Source organism: Budorcas taxicolor, chromosome 14 (genome assembly GCF_023091745.1).
Source record: "Budorcas taxicolor isolate Tak-1 chromosome 14, Takin1.1, whole genome shotgun sequence".
Taxonomy (NCBI): domain Eukaryota; kingdom Metazoa; phylum Chordata; class Mammalia; order Artiodactyla; family Bovidae; genus Budorcas; species Budorcas taxicolor.
Genome location: NC_068923.1, coordinates 50,991,998 through 51,010,346, shown reverse-complemented (window position 1 = coordinate 51,010,346; position 18,349 = coordinate 50,991,998). Strand labels below are relative to the sequence as shown.

Sequence of the window (18,349 nt, the reverse complement as noted above, 5' to 3'; positions counted from 1 at the left end):
GGAATTTTGAGTTAAAGGTCTCTCCTCTACCTGTCGGTATTCACCTGTCTTGACTTTGTGCATGTTTTAAGGATGACTTAGAAGAGGTTTGCAAATAAGTCCTGTCAGAGTTACCAGCGCACAAAAACATCTTTGTTACCTCCTTTTCTCACATAAGCTAGCCAAAGAGTAAAGTCAATTATGCTTTTTACTAGTTGCCCAGGGTCATTCTTCCCTGGACCTGGAAGAGTGGAGAAGGGTCTAGCTGAATGGCTGGATGAATGGCCACCACTAGATCCCACCCACCTAGAAGTAATTTGGTCTCGGTCTAAGCGCTAATATCATGCTGCCAAGTCTCTTTCTGAAAAGCATAAATGCAAAATATCCCATTCCGGCAAGCAAACCAACCACAAGGGTGGTGCCAAGAACCTTTGGGGCCCTTTTCTTGGCCACTCGGAATGCAGTTGGTAGTACCGCAGAGATTAATATATTGTTGACATGTCCCAAAACCTTGTTAAATGTTTTCCTCTTCAAGACACGCTCGTAATAGGTTTCCAGGTTGGGTCGCTTTCCATTTCCCCAGTTTCTCCTTGCAAACCCCAGGAACTTCAGTCGATGCAGTGTAACAGCAAGCGATACGTCCGCCAGAGTGAAGGATTCCCCACAGAGCCATGGCTGGCGGCCTTCTTCTAATTGGAGAAAGGGACACGGTGGGTTAAGGGCAAGCACTGTACCAAGAGGGCTTTCTAGGTGGTGCTAGTGGGAAAGAACCTGCCTCCCCATGCAGGAGATGTAAGAGACACAGGTTCAGTCCCTGGATTGGGAAGATCCCCTGGAGGAGGGCATAGCAACCCACTCCAGTATTCTTGCCTGGAGAATCCATGGACAAAGAGCCTGGTGAGCTACAGTCCACAGGGTCACAGAGAGTCAGACACGGCTGAGTTACTGAGCACACATCCATGCACTGTACAGACAGACTCTGGTTGGCATCTCTGCTCTTAGTGCTGAGGGCAAGGGTGAGTGTAGCAAAAGATGGAGGCCATGGTACATTTTCTTGACAATCACACTCAGCGAGTAATTCTATGCTTAAAAAAAGGAGGAGCAAATGTATCCCAAGCTACGGGACTTCACCTTCCAATGCAGGGAGTGCAGGTTCAATCCCTGGTGGGGAATATATGATCCCACGTGCCTCCCAGCCAAAAGAAAAATCATAACATAAATCAGAAGTGATATTGTACCGAATCCAATAAAGACTTTAAAAATGGTCCACATCAAAATAATCCATCCCAGAGCTAAGGGACAGTTTCTTGACACCTGACAGGCACCCGGGTCCCTAGGTGCCACTAGAGCTACTGGAGCTCGAAGCCTGTCTATCATGCCTCCAAGCCAACAGAGTTAACAGATATTTCCTCGTGGGTTAAAAAAAATGACACGTGTACTTGAGGAAAATCTATAAGGTTGGGTCTAAAATGTCACTCAGTAGTTGCTGCTTTGTTAATTGTTACTTATTTAAAACAGAAGAAAATCCCTTTTGTGAAGCAAGTTGCAGGTAACATGGTCTTCAACTTTGTGGTCAGTCAGAATAGTGCAAACAGTCCATGTGTCTGCACTTGGGCTTCACCATTAATTCATTTTCACAGGTACGGAAGACGGGTGCTCACCAGCCAGCCTGCACATACTCACAGGCTAACAAGTTATGCTGTTACTTCAGTTGTGTCCGACTCTTCGCAACCCTGTGGAGTGTAGTCCCCACCTCTCCCTGCCCCAGGCTCCTCTGTCCATGGGATTCTCCAGGCAAGAATACTGGAGTGGGTTGCCATGTCCTCCCCCAAGGGATCTTCCTGACCCAGAGACTGAACCCATGTCTCATGGGTTCAGTACTGGCAGGTGGGTTCCTTACCACTAGCACCACCTGGGAAGCCCACCCATGTTATACTTTACTTGAATTTGCAATTTTTCCCACACCTAAGGAAAAAACTAGAGGGAATATTCTAGCAAGTAGAACACTCCCAAACTAACCACTGTAATTAAAACTTGTGAAACAGGCCAGGTAGGAATCTACCAACCATAACTTAAGTTGTGCAAAAAAAATTCTTCACTGGCTGTATTTCATATAAATGCAATTACAACTAGACACCTGGGTTTTGTTGAATTCAGTATTATTGTTGCTATCATAAGTCAAACTGTCCATGAGTACTAACAGTTAAAAGTAGGTTACAGAACGTTTTGGGTGAAATCTAAGAATGTTCCCATAAATACCCCTGGTATACAGAAAAAGACAAAAAGAACACAAATGAGAACCTACCTGGGGTTTCTTCATTTCTTCTTTGCAACTCAGTTTCAACCTGATCCAAGACTTTCTCCAATTCATCAAGAATTTTCTTCAAATATTTGACATTGTCATGGTCAAGGAGCTTTGACTAATTAACAAAAATAACTAAGTAGGTTATTTATGCCTGTAAAAATAATCAGCGTAGAGCAGAGAAGATATAAATTTTTACACAGTGGGAGTCTGTTTATTCTAGACAGTGAGAAGAAACAATAACTAAAGCAGAAGCAAATCTGAGGGGAAATGCCCTGGCTGTGAAATTATCCCAGGGGCCAGACTCACTGTCCACTGGCAACTCCTGTGGGACTGAAGGATCAGGAAGTACAGAGAATATGAGGGGCACAAAGAGACTCCTTTCACTGGGAGGGGAGTTTGGGGGAGAATTGATGCACACATATGTATGGATGAGTCCCTCTGCTGTTCACCTGAAACTATCACAACACTGTTTGTTAATCAGCTTTACCCCAGTACAAAATAAAAAGTTTAAAAAAAGAGAGATTCCTTTCATGTCCAATTCAAGAATGGAATTTTTTAAGTTTTTTTTTTTTTAATCTTTTGGCCACACCTAGTAGCATGTGGGATCTTAGTCCCCCAACCAGGGATGGAGCTCCTAACCTCTACATTGGCAATGCAGAGTCTCAGTCACTGGAGAGCCAGAGAAGTCCTGAAGATGGTTGTGTTGATTTTGTTTTGCTTTGTTGGCCATGGCACGTGGCACGTGGGATCTTCCCTGACCAGGGGTTGAACCCATGTCCCCTACATTGGGAGCACAGAGTCAACCACTGGACCACAAAGGAAGTTTAAGAATGGAAATTCAGCAGTCTCCAATGAATAACTGAGGGGTCAGAGCTCTGTGACTTCCCTGGTGGCTCAGTTGGTAAAGAATCTGCCTGCAATGCAGGAGACCCAGGTTCGATCCCTGGGATGGGAAGATCCCCTGGAGGAGGAAATGGCAACCCACCCCCTTATCCTTGCCTGGGAAATCCCACAGACAGAGAAGCCTGATGGGTTACAATCCATGGGGTTGCAAAGAGCTGGCCATGACTGATGCACGCAAACACACATAACTCAATAGCAAGTAAACAATTCAATTTAAAAATGGGCAGAAGATCTAGATAGACATTTTTCCAAAGATATGCAAAGGCCAATAGGTACATGAAAAGATGCTCAACATTTTTAATCATCAGGGAAAACAAATCAAAACCACAGTAAGATACTACCTCACCTGTTAGGATGGCTATTATCAAAAAGACAAAAACTTCAAGTGTTGACAAGGATGTGAAAAAAAGGGAACCTTTGTGTTCTATTGGTGGAAATGTAACCTGGTACAGCCATGATGGAAAATAGTGTAGAGGTTCCTCAAAAAATTAAAAACAGAACTAATAAATTCTTAATAACGCATATATCTGGATTCTAGAAAAATGGTACTGATGAACCTATTTCCAGGGCAGGAATAGAGACACAGACACAGAGAATAGGCTTGTGGACATAGCAGGTAAGGAGAGGATGGGATGAATTGAGAGAGCAGCATTGAAACATATACATTATCATATGTGAAATAGACAGCTAATGGGAGGCTACTGCATAGCACAGGGATCTCAACCCAGTGCTCCGTAACAACCTAGAGGGTGGAATGGGGTAGGGGGTGGGAGGAAGGTTCAGGATGGAGGGGATATGTGTATACTTATGGTTGATTCACATTGTTGTACAGCAGAAACCAACACAACATTGTAAAGCTTTTCCTCCAATCCTATGTTCCTTGCAGTATTATTTACAATAACCAGAACAACTTAAGTGTTCATCAACAGATGAATGGATTTGTAAAAATTGTGATGTGTATATATAGAATGGAATATTTTCCAGCTACAAAAAAGAATAAAAATTTTGCCATTTACAACAATGTAGTTAAACCTTGAGAGAATTATGCTAAGTGAAATAAATCAGACAGAGAAAGACAAACACCATATGATCTCTCTTGTTTGTGGAATCTAAAAACAAAACAAACAAATAACTAAGCTCATAGATGCAGAGAATAGACCAGTGGTTGCCAGAGGCAGGAGGTAAGAGGTAGGAGAAATGGGTGAAGGTGATCAAAAGGTAAAAAGGAAAAAACTGAAAGGTGTGAGGGGAAGATATACAGTATTAAAAGAAAAAATTCACTGATTGCTTTACTGGTATAAAAAGTCACAAACAGAGATCCAGCTGACTCAAAGTGCTAAACACCTGAAATGACAGATTCCTATGATATTTTATTAACCTGCTTTTACATTTTATAACTTGCCTTGGCAACCAGCATGAGCAATATCTGCTCCTCAAGCAATTGTCGTTAGGTCTGAATATCAAATCTAATAAAGAAAAATTCTTTCTAAAAGCAGAGCATAAGCCAAAGGTAACATGTGCACTGATGATTTGTGATATCTAATAGAAGATATTCTAAGAAATAGCAATACTTTACAAAAAGTGGACCATTTAACACAAATAGCAGATGTCAGTTGAGGACAGCCTGGTTTACTTACTTTAAGTCGCTTCTGTTTTGCAATGTACGCCTCTTGTAAATCTGGGTTTTCTTCGGCAAGTTTTTTCAGTTCAGACTCCGTGTTACCAATTTGGCCTGATGATGAAATCAGTTTTGAAACAGAAAATTATTTCCTCCCTTCCATATAAGAAACAAGGAGAAGTAGGGAAACTTGATGGTAAGAGCATACGCGCTGGGTGGTCACACCCTCTCTCTGCCCCAGACTCCCCCCTCTCTGTGCCTCAGTTTCCTCACCTTTAAATTGGAGCTATGAGACTATCTGCCACGCAGGTTGAGGATGAAATAAGAGGCACCTTGGAAAGTGCTTAGAGCCAAGTCCAGCACACCGTGAGTGCCAGCTGCAGAATAGTTGTCCTACTTTTCAGTACCTTTCAAGTCTTCCATAATAAACTTTTTTTGTGAAGGGAAGGAAAAAGCATTATTTAGAGAAATATTTATTCTGGATGATAGAACTATGGTCAGAATACTTGCTTCAAACCATATGATGGGTATTTATGAGGAGGAGGAAGAGGAACACGAGGAAGGTGAGAGGCCAGGAGAGAAACGAGGAAGATGGAGGGAAGGAGAGCACGGGACGGGAGCAGACTGAGGAGGAGGGCATCAAAAAGAAAGGAAAGCATCGTAAGAGAACCCTAAAAGCGAGGCATGATGTCATGGGAAGAACATGCTTGGTGGAATTGGAGATCTGAGTGTGAGTGTTCCTGGTCACTCCTCAGTAGACCACGGCCCCTTCCCTTCCCACCCCTGGGCCGCGGAGCACACCTCCTGCTCCTCATCCCATACACTGACCCATCCCTATGCTCAGGACAGGAGGAAGGAGAGGGCTAGCGGTCACAGCTCAACTTCAGTGGATCGCCAGTCACTGAACTTAGAGGCAGAGTAATGATAAGACAGCCTTCACATAATGAAACAAAACTAAAGGACCAGAAATGTGAATTCCATTGCCCATAACTGCCTGCAGACCCCAGCTTTTCTGATTCCTAGTCTGTCTGTCCCTGTAAACACGTTACGTTCTTTACTCTTCCACAGGCCACTCTTCTGAGTTTTATCTATGCTTGGTCCTCAAGGCCAAGAGCTGGAAAATCAGATCCTAAAGACAATAAATGTCCAGCCAAACAGGTGAAGCACAGATTCATCTGCCTGGCACATGGATTGATGTGTAACATGCATGTCCATGAAGCAAACTCAACAATCCCGCCCCCGGGGCTTCCTGAGATGTGCTGGGTGTCAAAAATGAATGAAAAGAAATGTGAGGCAGAATTGCAGGTCTTTAAGATCTCTACATACTGCGAATCCTTGTTGTTGCATAAGCTGGGATCATGGAGTCCACAGTTAGCTCAGGATGTAAAATGCAGCCGTGTGTATAGGCATCCATGGGCAAAGAGTCAAGTAGTTCTCGATAATGCTGGACCCGTGGGTAATACATGCTTCCTTTATCGGGCATTAATCTGGGTGTTTTTTCTAAAATATACATACAAACACATACACAAACATTGAAGAAAAAGTTACAAATGAGACGTTACAACCAAAAGCAGAAAAGAAAAATACCAGCCCCCTCATCATTAACATTTTCAATATTATATGAAGGGAGGTAAAGGATGATATTTTCCCAGCCTCAACATTCAAAACTTGAACTGATGTCCTAGACCAGATTCCAAACCATGATCAGACTTCTCCAACTCGCAAATCACTATTCTCAAGGTCCAGATTTTCATGCCAACTCCTCTGTGAAATCTTCTCCAACCTCCCACAACTACCAACATCTGACTAGACCAAGTGTGCCTTCCTCTGTACACAAAAAATACTTGGTACAAACTCCTTTGCAACCCTTATCACCTTAACTAGTTATTGTATCTTTTTGCCCTATGAACTCCTCCAGGGCAAAGAACATATGATCCAGAGTCCAGCACAGTGCCTTATACATTTCATGTCTGCTTAGTCACTCAGTCATGTCCAGCTCTTTGTGACCCCATGGACTGTAACCCGCCAGGCTACTCTGTCCATGGGGATTTTCCAGGCTAGAATACTGGAGTGGGTAGCCATCTCCTTCTCCAGGGAATCTTCCCAACCCAGGGATCAAACCCAGGTTTTCTGCGTTGCAGGTGGATTCTTTCCACCAGGGAAGCCCAAGAATACTGGAGTGGGTAGACTATCCCGTCTCCAGAGGAATTTCCCAATGCATGATTTGAACCGAGGTCTCATTTTAGGCCATCAGTAAATGTTGGTTAAGTGAATCAAGGCTCATTGTGGAAAGATGACCAGGGACCACACCTTCTGAGGTTCCAGTACATACCAAGAGTGATCCTGTTGATGTATGTGGTAGAAACCAGCACAATAGTGTAAAGCAATTATCCTCCAATTAAAAATATTTTTTAAAAAAAAGAGTGATCCTGTTGATGCTCTGTGAATGTGAATGGCTAGTCTTCATGGAATTCACTGGGAAATTCTGGTATTTTCTCTCTGGAAAGTGGGTTTCACATAAATCTTCATTTGTTGGTTAAACTCTAGACTATAGACTCCTAAAGGTAAGGATCATGTACTATTCTTTGTTGAATCCCCAGTTGCCTAATATAATATTTGGCTGATAGCAGGTGTTCAATAAATTTCAATTAATAAATGAATTAATGAATATGTCCCCAAATTGCTAGCTATAGGAATATTTGAGCTGGAGAAGCTCTGGAGCAGTTAAGGACGACACTGACATATAGAGGCTGAGACATTCTCCCAAGAGCCCACAGCTAATTAGAGGCAGAACGAGAACCAAAGTCATGGACTCCTAATGCAGTGCTCTGTTGTATTACATCATCATAACATCTTCAAAGGGTATACTTTTCAGAGACTATCCAAGAAAAATAAAGATAAACCACGTGATCCAGAGGCCAGGGCTAAGTTCCTGCAGAACCAATTCCCACTTCTAACTCTCAAACTGCCTCTAAAAAAGTGCCAAAAAGCTTATTAATCCAATGGTTGAAAAGAACAGCCTCTATTCTATACATTCCTTTTTGCTTATTCACTTATTTAGTTTGGGTTATTTATTTAATGTAGAATCCTTTTGAGCATCCCACACTCATTCATAAGCATTGACAATTCAGAATTGGTTGCAGAGCATTTCAGGCAAGATCTCATCATGCCAGACCAAGAAGAACAAGCTTTTAAAAGCGAATAGGCTATTTCTGACTCTAAGGAAAAAAGAAGATGATTACTCCTCAGTGGGCAAGTGTCTAATTCCCTGCTAGCGACTCCAATTCTGAAGTCTGCGTTAGAATGACCAAGGATCACATGTCAGCTGCAAACTGCTCATACACTGTGGGTTTGCCCAACTAGATCACACTTTCTTACTGACTTTTCAGGATCTCAGAATGTCACCAGTACCCCCAATAATGCACAGTAGCCATTCCCATGAGAATAACAGACTGGAGGCTTTCTAAGGTGCTTGAAATTCTGAAGAGTTCTTAACTTTTTGTTTGCCACTGACCTCCAAAATAATGTTCTTAAATGCACAAAATACATAGGATTGCAAAGAAAATTGATTATATTAAAGTATGTTATCAGAGTAAATTTAAATGATAAAATAGTAATATGGGTGTCTTTTATTAACACATTAACAAGATCTAGCAGCAGATCTAATAATTACCATAATTTCAATGTAGTGAGGGGCATAAGTGATATTTTAAGACATCTGCAATAACAATAATGCTATTAATACATCACAGTCATGTGAACATGTGAACAAAGTCATAGGCACTTCTGATACTGCTTTGAATTCTCCCTACACTAGAAATGAAGGAAATGATCCATTTCTTTTGGAAATTAGTGAAAACAAAGATGTAATTTTTTTCCCCTCTAAGATAGTAAATCTCCTGGATTTTATTCACAGACCACTAGGGGTAACAGTTCACAAAGTATGGTCTGAAAATACCTGGGCTTCCTGAAGACACCCTCAGAGGGTCTACAAATCAAAGCTGTTTTTATAGTAATACTAAGATGTTCATTGCTTTTTCATTCTTAACCTCTCTTGAGTGTACAATGGTATTTTCCAGAGGTTACACAATGTGTAAAAACTCCATCGCTCTGACAGTTAACGGGATATGAGACTTGTATGTTCTTGTATTTTAAACTTTTCTCAATTTTAATTTCTAATTTGATAAGTATTGATAGATAGTCCATATAAACAAAAGCTCTCTCAAATGTCCTCATTAACTTCTAACACAAAGGGGCCTTGAAACCTTAAAGTTTCAGAACCACTGCTCTGGGAGGGTTCAAGAACCGCAGGTTAATAACCATGAATGATGCAGCATTTTAAAATGCTTCCCAGGTTGTTAAATTTATGGCTACTGGCTCTGGCTGCTTTGTGGGGCCAGGCTGGGGGCTTGACTTCAGAAAAGCATACCACTTCCTTCCTGGAAAGAGAATGAGAGCAGGAAAAATAATGTCTAATTGCTTTCTGGGAAAGGTCCATCTGGCCAAGCCTGCATCCAAATGTTTGAATGCCTGAAAATAATCTTCTACTCAGTGCACCATGAACTATATAACTGTCTCCTAAGACAACTTTGTCAGACAGAAGCTCAGATACCCGCTGAACCCATGTTCTTTTCCAAGCTCACTTTCTCTCTTCAAGGACACCCTGTCCACATGACGACGTACTACCAGCATCTTCCTGACACCAGCAACAAATCAGCAACAGACAGCTGCCTCTGGAAAAAGAGTTTTTTTCAAAACACAATTGGGAATTTCCTTTAAGTGACACAGAAAATCTTCTCTCTCATTCTCCTCTTCTTTTATTTTCCAGTCCTTTCATAAAGCACTTTTGTTAAGATATTTAAAAAAGAATATCTTTTCTGGGTCTATCTTGGTCAGGAGTGAGAAAACAACAGAAGGGTTACAGTGGCAGGAGAGACAGTCAGAGGATTTTAAAGAAAAAGCAGTAAAAGAAGTTTCCAGCACTGGGGAGGACGGTTGCAGTAGTGGAAGCCAGGATTAGTGACTAAGCTGGAAGAACAAACAAATACATTGGCATAAGACCTGACTTTGTAGAAGCACTGAGTAGGGACAAAGGCAAGACTAAATTTAGGCAGCAAATCAGAAACAAGCAGATAGACACAAAGCAGAAAGATGCGATACACAAGGAGAGAAAACAAAAGCACAAAATTTGAAATCGGAAAGAAAGGACAAAATCATATTGTAATCCATTTAATTGGGGACATCCGCTCCATATATCCTCAAGTCCCTGTATTGCTGAGTAGACTAAGAATGGCCCTGGGCAATTTTTTTTTTTAATTACATTCAGTTTCCCCAAGAGCAAACAATAAAAAGAGTTTAGCTTCCCAGGTGGCACTAGTGGTAAAGAACCTGCCTGCCAATGCAGGAGACATACATAGGCGATGCAAGTTTGATCCCTGGGTCGGGAAGGTCCCCTGTAGGAGAGCATGGAACCCACTCCAATATTCTTGCCTGGAGAAGCCCATGGACAGTGGACTGGCATCCACTAAAACTGAACAAATCACAGAAAGTTTTTTTAATTACTTTTTAAAACCACTTTTATTGGCATAATCAGGAGTTTTAAAGACTCCTTTTCTTTTCCTTACCATATACCATATTTTCTCTGCATTCAGTTACACACTTTGAGCTAATCTGCAATTTCAGTAGTGTGCTAAAAATTATGTAATATTACTCAATTATATATGAGAGCCTTTTATTAACAGACATAAAATTATTTATTCTATGACCTTAACAATAATTGCAAAGAGTCGGACACGACTGAGCGACTGAACCGAACTGAACAATAATTGGAAATTCCTTTACATTTATATTATTTAAAGTAACAGTAATTTCAGAATTAATATTATTTTTTAAGTCTGAATTAATTTTCTATTGATAAAACTGTATTTATAAAATAAATTTACATTTCCTAATTGGACTTAATATGTGATCCTTTAATCTATCAGGATACTTGGATTCTTTACAAACCAAATTCTTTTCCTAAGAATATTCAAAATGACATATATGGACATAAGACATGGGATATAATCTTCAGAGAACTGTTATATAACATATTAAGTTACCAAAATTCAATATTTACCATATGACACCCTTGATTCCAGGTTACCAATGAGTTATTTGACAATAATAAATAGTATACATTCTAGTATTTTGTAGTTATCTAATGCTCACCTTTTTTTTTTATTATCTAGTGGCCATGTTAAAGTTCACTAAAAGAAATTACAATATACCAAAAGCCTAAGAATGTAAATATATAAATACTGATTACACAGAAAGGTTGAGAAAAGCGTACAGGCCAGCAAGCCATCATTTTTAGTACAGTCTCAGTTGGTAGACTAATGAAAGATACCAACAAATAACAGCAAAAACGATGCCTGTTGACTACTACACTCTGTTCTGGAGATGAATGGATACACTTAAAGCCTCTCATTACAACCATGGACAAGTACACACCTCATGAAATTCATTCAAGTGTTATTCATTCTAATTTGTCAACTTTCCTCAAAGTTCCATCCATAATTGACCAAAATTCTGCATGTTCCATCAAGCTCAAATGTAGTAGCTCACAATTAGCCATGCTCTGGATAGAACCTACACTTCTGAAACAACTCAAGATCACACTTGTCTTTTATTTCATTGTTGGCTGTTGTTGGTAACTTATTAGCAAGCCAGGGCTCCCATCCTTCATTAACGAAGCTGATTTTTCCAAACAAAATTCATATACTACTTTTAGCCTTGTTAAACTTTATCTTAGTTATTGTTCCATGCAAAGCATTTCATAAGCTACTCATCATTTTAACTACTGCAGTTTACATATCCACAAGTGTAACAGTATTTCTATGCCTTTATTCAAATCATTTATGGAATTGTTAGACTCAAATCAGAGAACAGAAGCCTAAAAGAACACCAGTAGAGATCCCTGTCCAAGTTGATATCTATTTTCAATATTTCATTCATTTTAATCATTCAAAAATATTTATTAAGCTCCCATTAGAGAACATTCACCATACGAGGCACTGGAAATGTAGCTGTTAGTGAAACAGACACTGTCTCTGACTTCACAGTGCATACAGGGTCTGCCAGTAAATGAAATAATGAAAGTGATAGAATTATCATAGGATGAGTGAAATGAGAGAATATAGCTAAATAAGTAACATGGTATAAGAAATTTATAGAGAAAGTAGAAAAAGAAATTAAGGAAACAATTCCATTCACCATTGCAACAAAAAGAATAAAATACTTAGGAATATACCTACCTAAAGAAACTAAAGACCTATACATAGAAAACTATAAAACACTGGTGAAAGAAATCAAAGAGGACACTAATAGATGGAGAAATATACTATGTTCATGGATTGGAAGAATCAATATAGTGAAAATGAGTATACTACCCAAAGCAATCTATAAATTCAACGCAATCCCTATTAAGCTACCAGCCATATTTTTCACAGAACTAGAACAAATAATTTCAAGATTGGTATGGAAATACAAAAAACCTCGAATAGCCAAAGCAATCTTGAGAAAGAAGAATGGAACTGGAGGAATCAACCTGCCTGACTTCAGGCTCTACTACAAAGCCACAGTCATCAAGACAGTATGGTACTGGCACAAAGACAGAAATATAGATCAATGGAACAAAATAGAAAGCCCAGAGATAAATCCACACACCTATGGACAGCTTATCTTTGACAAAGGAGGCAAGAATATACAATGGAGTAAAGACAATCTCTTTAACAAGTGGTGCTGGGAAAACTGGTCAACCACTTGTAAAAGAATGAAACTAGATAACTTTCTAACACCATACACAAAAATAAACTCAAAATGGATTAAAGATCTAAATGTAAGACCAGAAACTATAAAACTCCTAGAGGAGAATACAGGCAAAACACTCTCCGACATAAATCACAGCAGGATCCTCTATGATCCACCTCCCAGAACACTGGAAATAAAAGCAAAAATAAACAAATGGGATCTAATTAAAATTAAAAGCTTCTGCACAACAAAGGAAACTATAAGCAAAGTGAAAAGACAGCCTTCTGAATGGGAGAAAATAATAGCAAATGAAGCAACTGACAAACAACTAATCTCAAAAATATACAAGCAACTTATGCAGCTCAATTCCAGAAAAATAAACGACCCAATCAAAAAATGGGCCAAAGAACTAAATAGACATTTCTCCAAAGAAGACATATGGATGGCTAACAAACACATGAAAAGATGCTCAACATCACTCATTATTAGAGAAATGCAAATCAAAACCACAATGAGGTACCACTTCACACCAGTCAGAATGTCTGCGATCCAAAAATCTACAAGCAATAAATGCTGGAGAGGGTGTGGAGAAAAGGGAACCCTCCTACACTGTTGGTGGGAATGCAAACTAGTACAGCCACTTTGGAGAACAGTGTGGAGATTCCTTAAAAAATTGCAAATAGAACTACCTTATGACCCAGCAATCCCACTGCTGGGCATACACACCAAGGAAACCAAAATTGAAAGAGACACATGTACCCCAATGTTCATCGCAGCACTGTTTATAATAGCCAGGACATGGAAACAACCTAGATGTCCATCAGCAGATGAATGGATAAGAAAGCTGTGCTACATATACACAATGGAGTATTACTCAGCTGTTAAAAAGAATACATTTGAATCAGTTCTGATGAGATGGATGAAACTGGAGCCGATTATACAGAGTGAAGTAAGCCAGAAAGAAAAACACCAATACAGTATACTGACACATATATATGGAATTTAGAAAGATGGCAATGACGACCCTGTATGCAAGACAGCAAAAAAGACACAGATGTGTATAACGGACTTTTGGACTCAGAGGGAGAGGGAGAGGGTGGGATGATTTGGGAGAATGGCATTGTAACATGTATACTATCATGTAAGAATCGAATCGCCAGTCTATGTCTGACGCAGGATACAGCATGCTTGGGGCTGGTGCACGGTGATGACCCAGAGAGACGTTATGGGGAGGGAGGTGGGTGGGGGGTTCATGTTTGAGAACGCATGTACACCCGTGGTGGATTCATGTCAATGTATGGCAAAACCATTACAGTATTGTAAATTAAAATAAAGGGAAAAAAATGTCAAAAAATATATATATATATCAACATAACCTTGAAAAAAAAAAAGAAATTTATAAATGAATATTCTTCAGAATGGTGGTTTATTCATCGGAAAATATGCATTATTCTTATCTAGCCATATGTGCTCCTTCATTCCACAGGGCTATCATATGACCCAATCTCAAATGCTCTACTTAAATCAAGCAACACTATACTAAGAACTATGCCCAGCACACAACAGACCCACTTTTTAAAGTGTTAGAGACATTCGCCAGTAATGTAAAACTTATGCTGGTTCCTTTTAATCAAGATACTCAAAAATACTGTTTTTAATTTCTGACAACACATTCTAGAACTCTGCCATACTTAAAGAAATATTTTACAGCACTGCTTAAAGCTTAAGCAATTACTTAATGCAAAATAATTTGTAGTACTGCTTCTCAAACTTCTATGTATGTATGAGTCACTTGGGAATCTTATTAAAATATAGGTTCTGATTCAAGAGACTTGCAGTAGGGTCTAGAATTCTGCCTTTCTAATAGGCTCCTAGGTGATACCAATGCTGCTGGTCAATGGAAAGAAAGAAAGTAAAAGTGAAGTCGCTCAGTCATGTCCAACTCTTTGCGACCCTGTGGACTGTAGCCCACCAGGCTCCTCTGTCCATGGGATTCTCCAGGCAAGGATACTGGAGTGGGTTGCCATTTCCTTCTCCAGGGGATCTTCCCGACCCAGGGATCAAACCCGGGTCTCTTGCATTGCAGGCAGACTACCCTCTGACCCACCAGGGAAGCTGGTCAAGGGAATACATGTTAAATAACATGTTATCAGTGAATAACATTTGTCTCTCTCTTGTCTGGCACTTTTCCTAACCTCCATGAATTCTTAATAATAAATATAAATTATGTTAATGATCATTGTGATAATGCTTACAAGTTTTTTATTTTAGATAAACTTCATCTAGAAACTAGAGTAGCCTTCATTTATATAAAGTAATTGTTTTCTTACTGCCTTCATATCTACTATAGGTTTTAGTTCCCTTAATCTTAACCTTTGTTTAACCCTTCCCAACTGAATGACTCTTCTCCTTGGGAAACAGCAAAGAGTGAAATAAGAGTTGTTTGGATTGCTTTATCTCTGCAACTGATAAAACTATCACGCCTAGTTCCCAAGAGAACAAAAAGAAAAATCAAGTTTCAGACTAAGAGTTAGGATTCTTGATTGTCTGTTTACTCTATCAGTGCAACCAGAATTAAGTTCTTAGTTTCCATATTTTCATCTTAATGTTTAGCCCACAATGCCTTCTCCTCCGATTCAACAAATTGTAGTAAGAACTTAGTATTCACCTTGAGCAGGACTCAGAATGCATTCCAGTTTTGCTATGAAATAGTCAAAGAAAAAGAAAAAGCCTAAAGAAAAATTTAATAAAGCCTAATCATCATTAACATGACTATACTATGAAGTAACATTGAACATTACTGAACATCCGAGAGTAGACACAATGTAAGGAAGAGGAGGCGGAAAAGGCTAGTAATAGTTCAAGGGATGCTAAACAAAATATTTAAATATGATTTTCATTTGCTGTATCTTTTTAAAGTTTTTGATGACTTATAGTAGAATTCTTATGCAATTATTTTGTCTTATTCACATTATTATAATCACTTCCCCCAAGAAATACAAATTATTATTTAACAGACTTGTCCATTTCCAAAAGCTCAAGATTGAGAAAATTTGTCTTAAATCAATTAGCCCCCATTTTCTGTACAGTCCCCAGAATTTAGACTTATAAGGGCTAGCAAATAATGATGGATGGAAAAGAAGTTCATTACACCAAGTTAAACTCCTTGGTTTAGATAGATGGCCAGCTCCAATCAAAATCCTAGGGAACTAAACACTTAGATTAAGAATAAGGGTAGCTAAGTCGCTCAGTCGTGTCTGACTCTCTGCGACCCCGTGGACTGTGGCTCACGAGGCTCCTCTGTCCATGAGATTCTCCAGGCAAGAATACTGGAGTGGATTGCCATTTCCTTCTCCAGGGATCTTCCTGGCTCAGGGACCGAACGCAGGTCTCCCACATTGCAGGCAGATGCTTTAACCTCTGAGCCACCAGGGAAGTTGCTAATCTAATTCCCTGGGGCAAACCCCATCCCTATTTAGGTCCTATACCTATCTTTCTTCTAAGTACCTCAGACTTTTTTTTTTGCCTTAAAATTTCCTTTCTCAGCTTCCAGTAATTTGAGGTTATAGTCTGGTTTTATCTTGCCTAATTAACATTCACATAACTGGTAGCAGATGAAGAGTAATTGGATCTTATCATGCAGTTCCTTTTTCAGACGAGTTGTTAGCCTGAAAGCTAAGAGCCCTCTGTTCTGTTCTCAGTTCTGTCGTTGATCGGCTGTATAATCTTGGGCAAATATTAAAGCTACAGTTTACCTGAAAGGCTTGTTATTAAGGAAGAAGCAAAGACAATGTGTAAGTGCCAATGACTATGAGCGACAGTCCATGTAATAGGAAGGTCTGGATTTGAAAGGCTTACATTCCAGCCCATTCTGCTATAAAACAGCTATGTTACTTTAGGCAACCCGTTTCTGTTTCCTCGTGTACAAAATGGGAATAATTAATCTACCATGCCTATCTCAGGTGTTTTTTTTTTTAAAGACTGACTAGAACAGAAATTACAAAATGTCTGACATAGAATAGGCTGTCAATAATATGAATCTGACTTCAAGGCTAATAAATCACCACCACAAATCATACACCTGCAGGGTTTCTTGCAATGAATTTAAAAGGGAAATTCCAACATTAAAGTTGGTAGTTTATATGAAATCGTTTCGATGGAGTCACACTGGCTTATTACAAATTATGCTATTGACCCATTTTTATTTGTGTGCTTATGGAAATGGAAAAGGTTGTTGGCACTAAACCACCATCATGAAACCAAAAGGAAGGGACGAAGGAGGGGAGGAAGGGAGGATATAGGAAGCAGGGAAGAAGAGAAGGAGGGGAGGAGGGATGGGAGGAAGGAGGGAAGACATATATTTGTGTTGAAAGTAAATCCAAGAAATCACAAATAGCCTTAACATTACCATCCAGGAAAGTCTGTTCAAGATAATCAATGATCTGAGTGGCCTCACAAATAATGTTTTCCCCGTGGATAAGGACGGGCACTTCTCCAGTTGAGTTCAAACGCATAAACCAAGGCTCATTGTGCTCACTCAGGGGCAGACTTACATCATGTTCCTCGCACTTCAATGCCTTTTCAGCAATTACCAAGCGCACCTGGAAGAGTTCACATTGGTTACCAAAACACAGGTAGGCTTTTAATTAAATGACATCCCTGGGTACCAGCAAGCAGCCTTTTTGTGCTTCCCTGAGTTATTAATATTTTCAACACTCCTTTCAACTCTATTCCTGGAATTAACAAATGAGACATATTCTCGCAGCTCAATCTTATAAGTTAGAAAAGATAAGTAATGAGAATGATTCTGGCAATATTCAGTCCACGGTCACCCTCTTCATCACTACTCTTCTTTGTGTCCTAAACCTTATGATGTGTCTCCCCATAGTAAGAACCTGAAACAGATACACTAGGCCTGTTGAAGAGGGTGCATCAACCAAGAGTAAAAGAAGGAACCCTGGATGCGGCGGTTGCCGGAAGGCGCTTCCCTCTGCCTCACTCTCCAAAGGCCCCGGAGACAAACCCTCCCTCCCCAACGCCGAAAGTGACGCTTTCTGTCGCATTTCATGAACGGCAGTGCCTGAGTCACGGCCTTTCCATCTCAGACTGATTCTCCCTGCTCCTCCATATAAGGCGCACCCCTGCCCCACAGGGCGCACCCGCCCGCAGGGGTTGAGGCATTGGTGGTCTAGGTGGGCGGGCTTCCCCGGCCTGCACCCAGCGGGAGCTGTCCAGGTGCTGAAACCCGATCCGCGCCGCCCGCCCGGCCGAGGCCTTTACCTTTTGAGAGCTGAAGGAATGCGTCCAGTGGTACAGAATGAGCTTAACCTCCGCGTCCGACTTGCCTTCCGCCATCAAGGGCGCACCCCCTCTCTGCTCGTCCTGCCTCCGAGCCATTTCGGGGTGCGCGAGCGCGGGAGGGCCTCGCCGGTCGGTCCTTTACTTCCTCCAGCCACACTGCCCTGCAACGAGCCGTTTAGCTTTTCCGGGTGCCACCCGGAGCCGGGAAAGTTGCGTTCGCGCGGATGGACGAACAGATCACTGGGAAGTGTAGTTTCGCCGGCGAGAAAGCTGCGGGGCGAGTCCGCAAAGACCCGGGGCCGGGTCTCTGCACGCGGAAGTCACCTGGGAGGTGCAATTGGACGTTTTTAAGGGGAAATGATCTGAAATATGAGTTCCTGATTATTTAAGATGAGTAATGAAACGTGTTAATTGCAAATTACTCATAGGTTTTGTAGATGGAGTAGAGATGG

General features: G+C 40.5%; 1 protein-coding gene across 1 annotated transcript; it reads right to left on the bottom strand.

The window, feature by feature from the left end:
* Positions 1 to 285: 285 nt before the first annotated feature.
* Positions 286 to 17,993, bottom strand: GDAP1 (ganglioside induced differentiation associated protein 1). The gene is made up of 6 exons (XM_052651560.1): positions 17,877 to 17,993; positions 17,005 to 17,197; positions 6,132 to 6,305; positions 4,825 to 4,919; positions 2,285 to 2,399; positions 286 to 668 (listed from the first exon to the last, which is right to left on the bottom strand). Exons 1-6 carry the CDS (start codon positions 17,991 to 17,993, stop codon positions 286 to 288), a joined length of 1,077 nt encoding a protein of 358 aa, XP_052507520.1.
* Between the last annotated feature and the right edge of the window lie 356 nt (positions 17,994 to 18,349).

Bases quoted from the DNA above. Each gene is read 5' to 3' on its own strand.
- GDAP1 (XM_052651560.1), bottom strand. From the start codon at position 17,993: ATGGCTCGGAGGCAGGACGAGCAGAGAGGGGGTGCGCCCTTGATGGCG. The intron at 17,198-17,876 runs GTAAAGGCCTCG...GAACTCTTCCAG, and splicing joins ATTCCTTCAGCTCTCAAAAG to GTGCGCTTGGTAATTGCTGA. The intron at 6,306-17,004 runs GTAATGTTAAGG...TGTATATTTTAG, and splicing joins TGAACAGACTTTCCTGGATG to AAAAAACACCCAGATTAATG.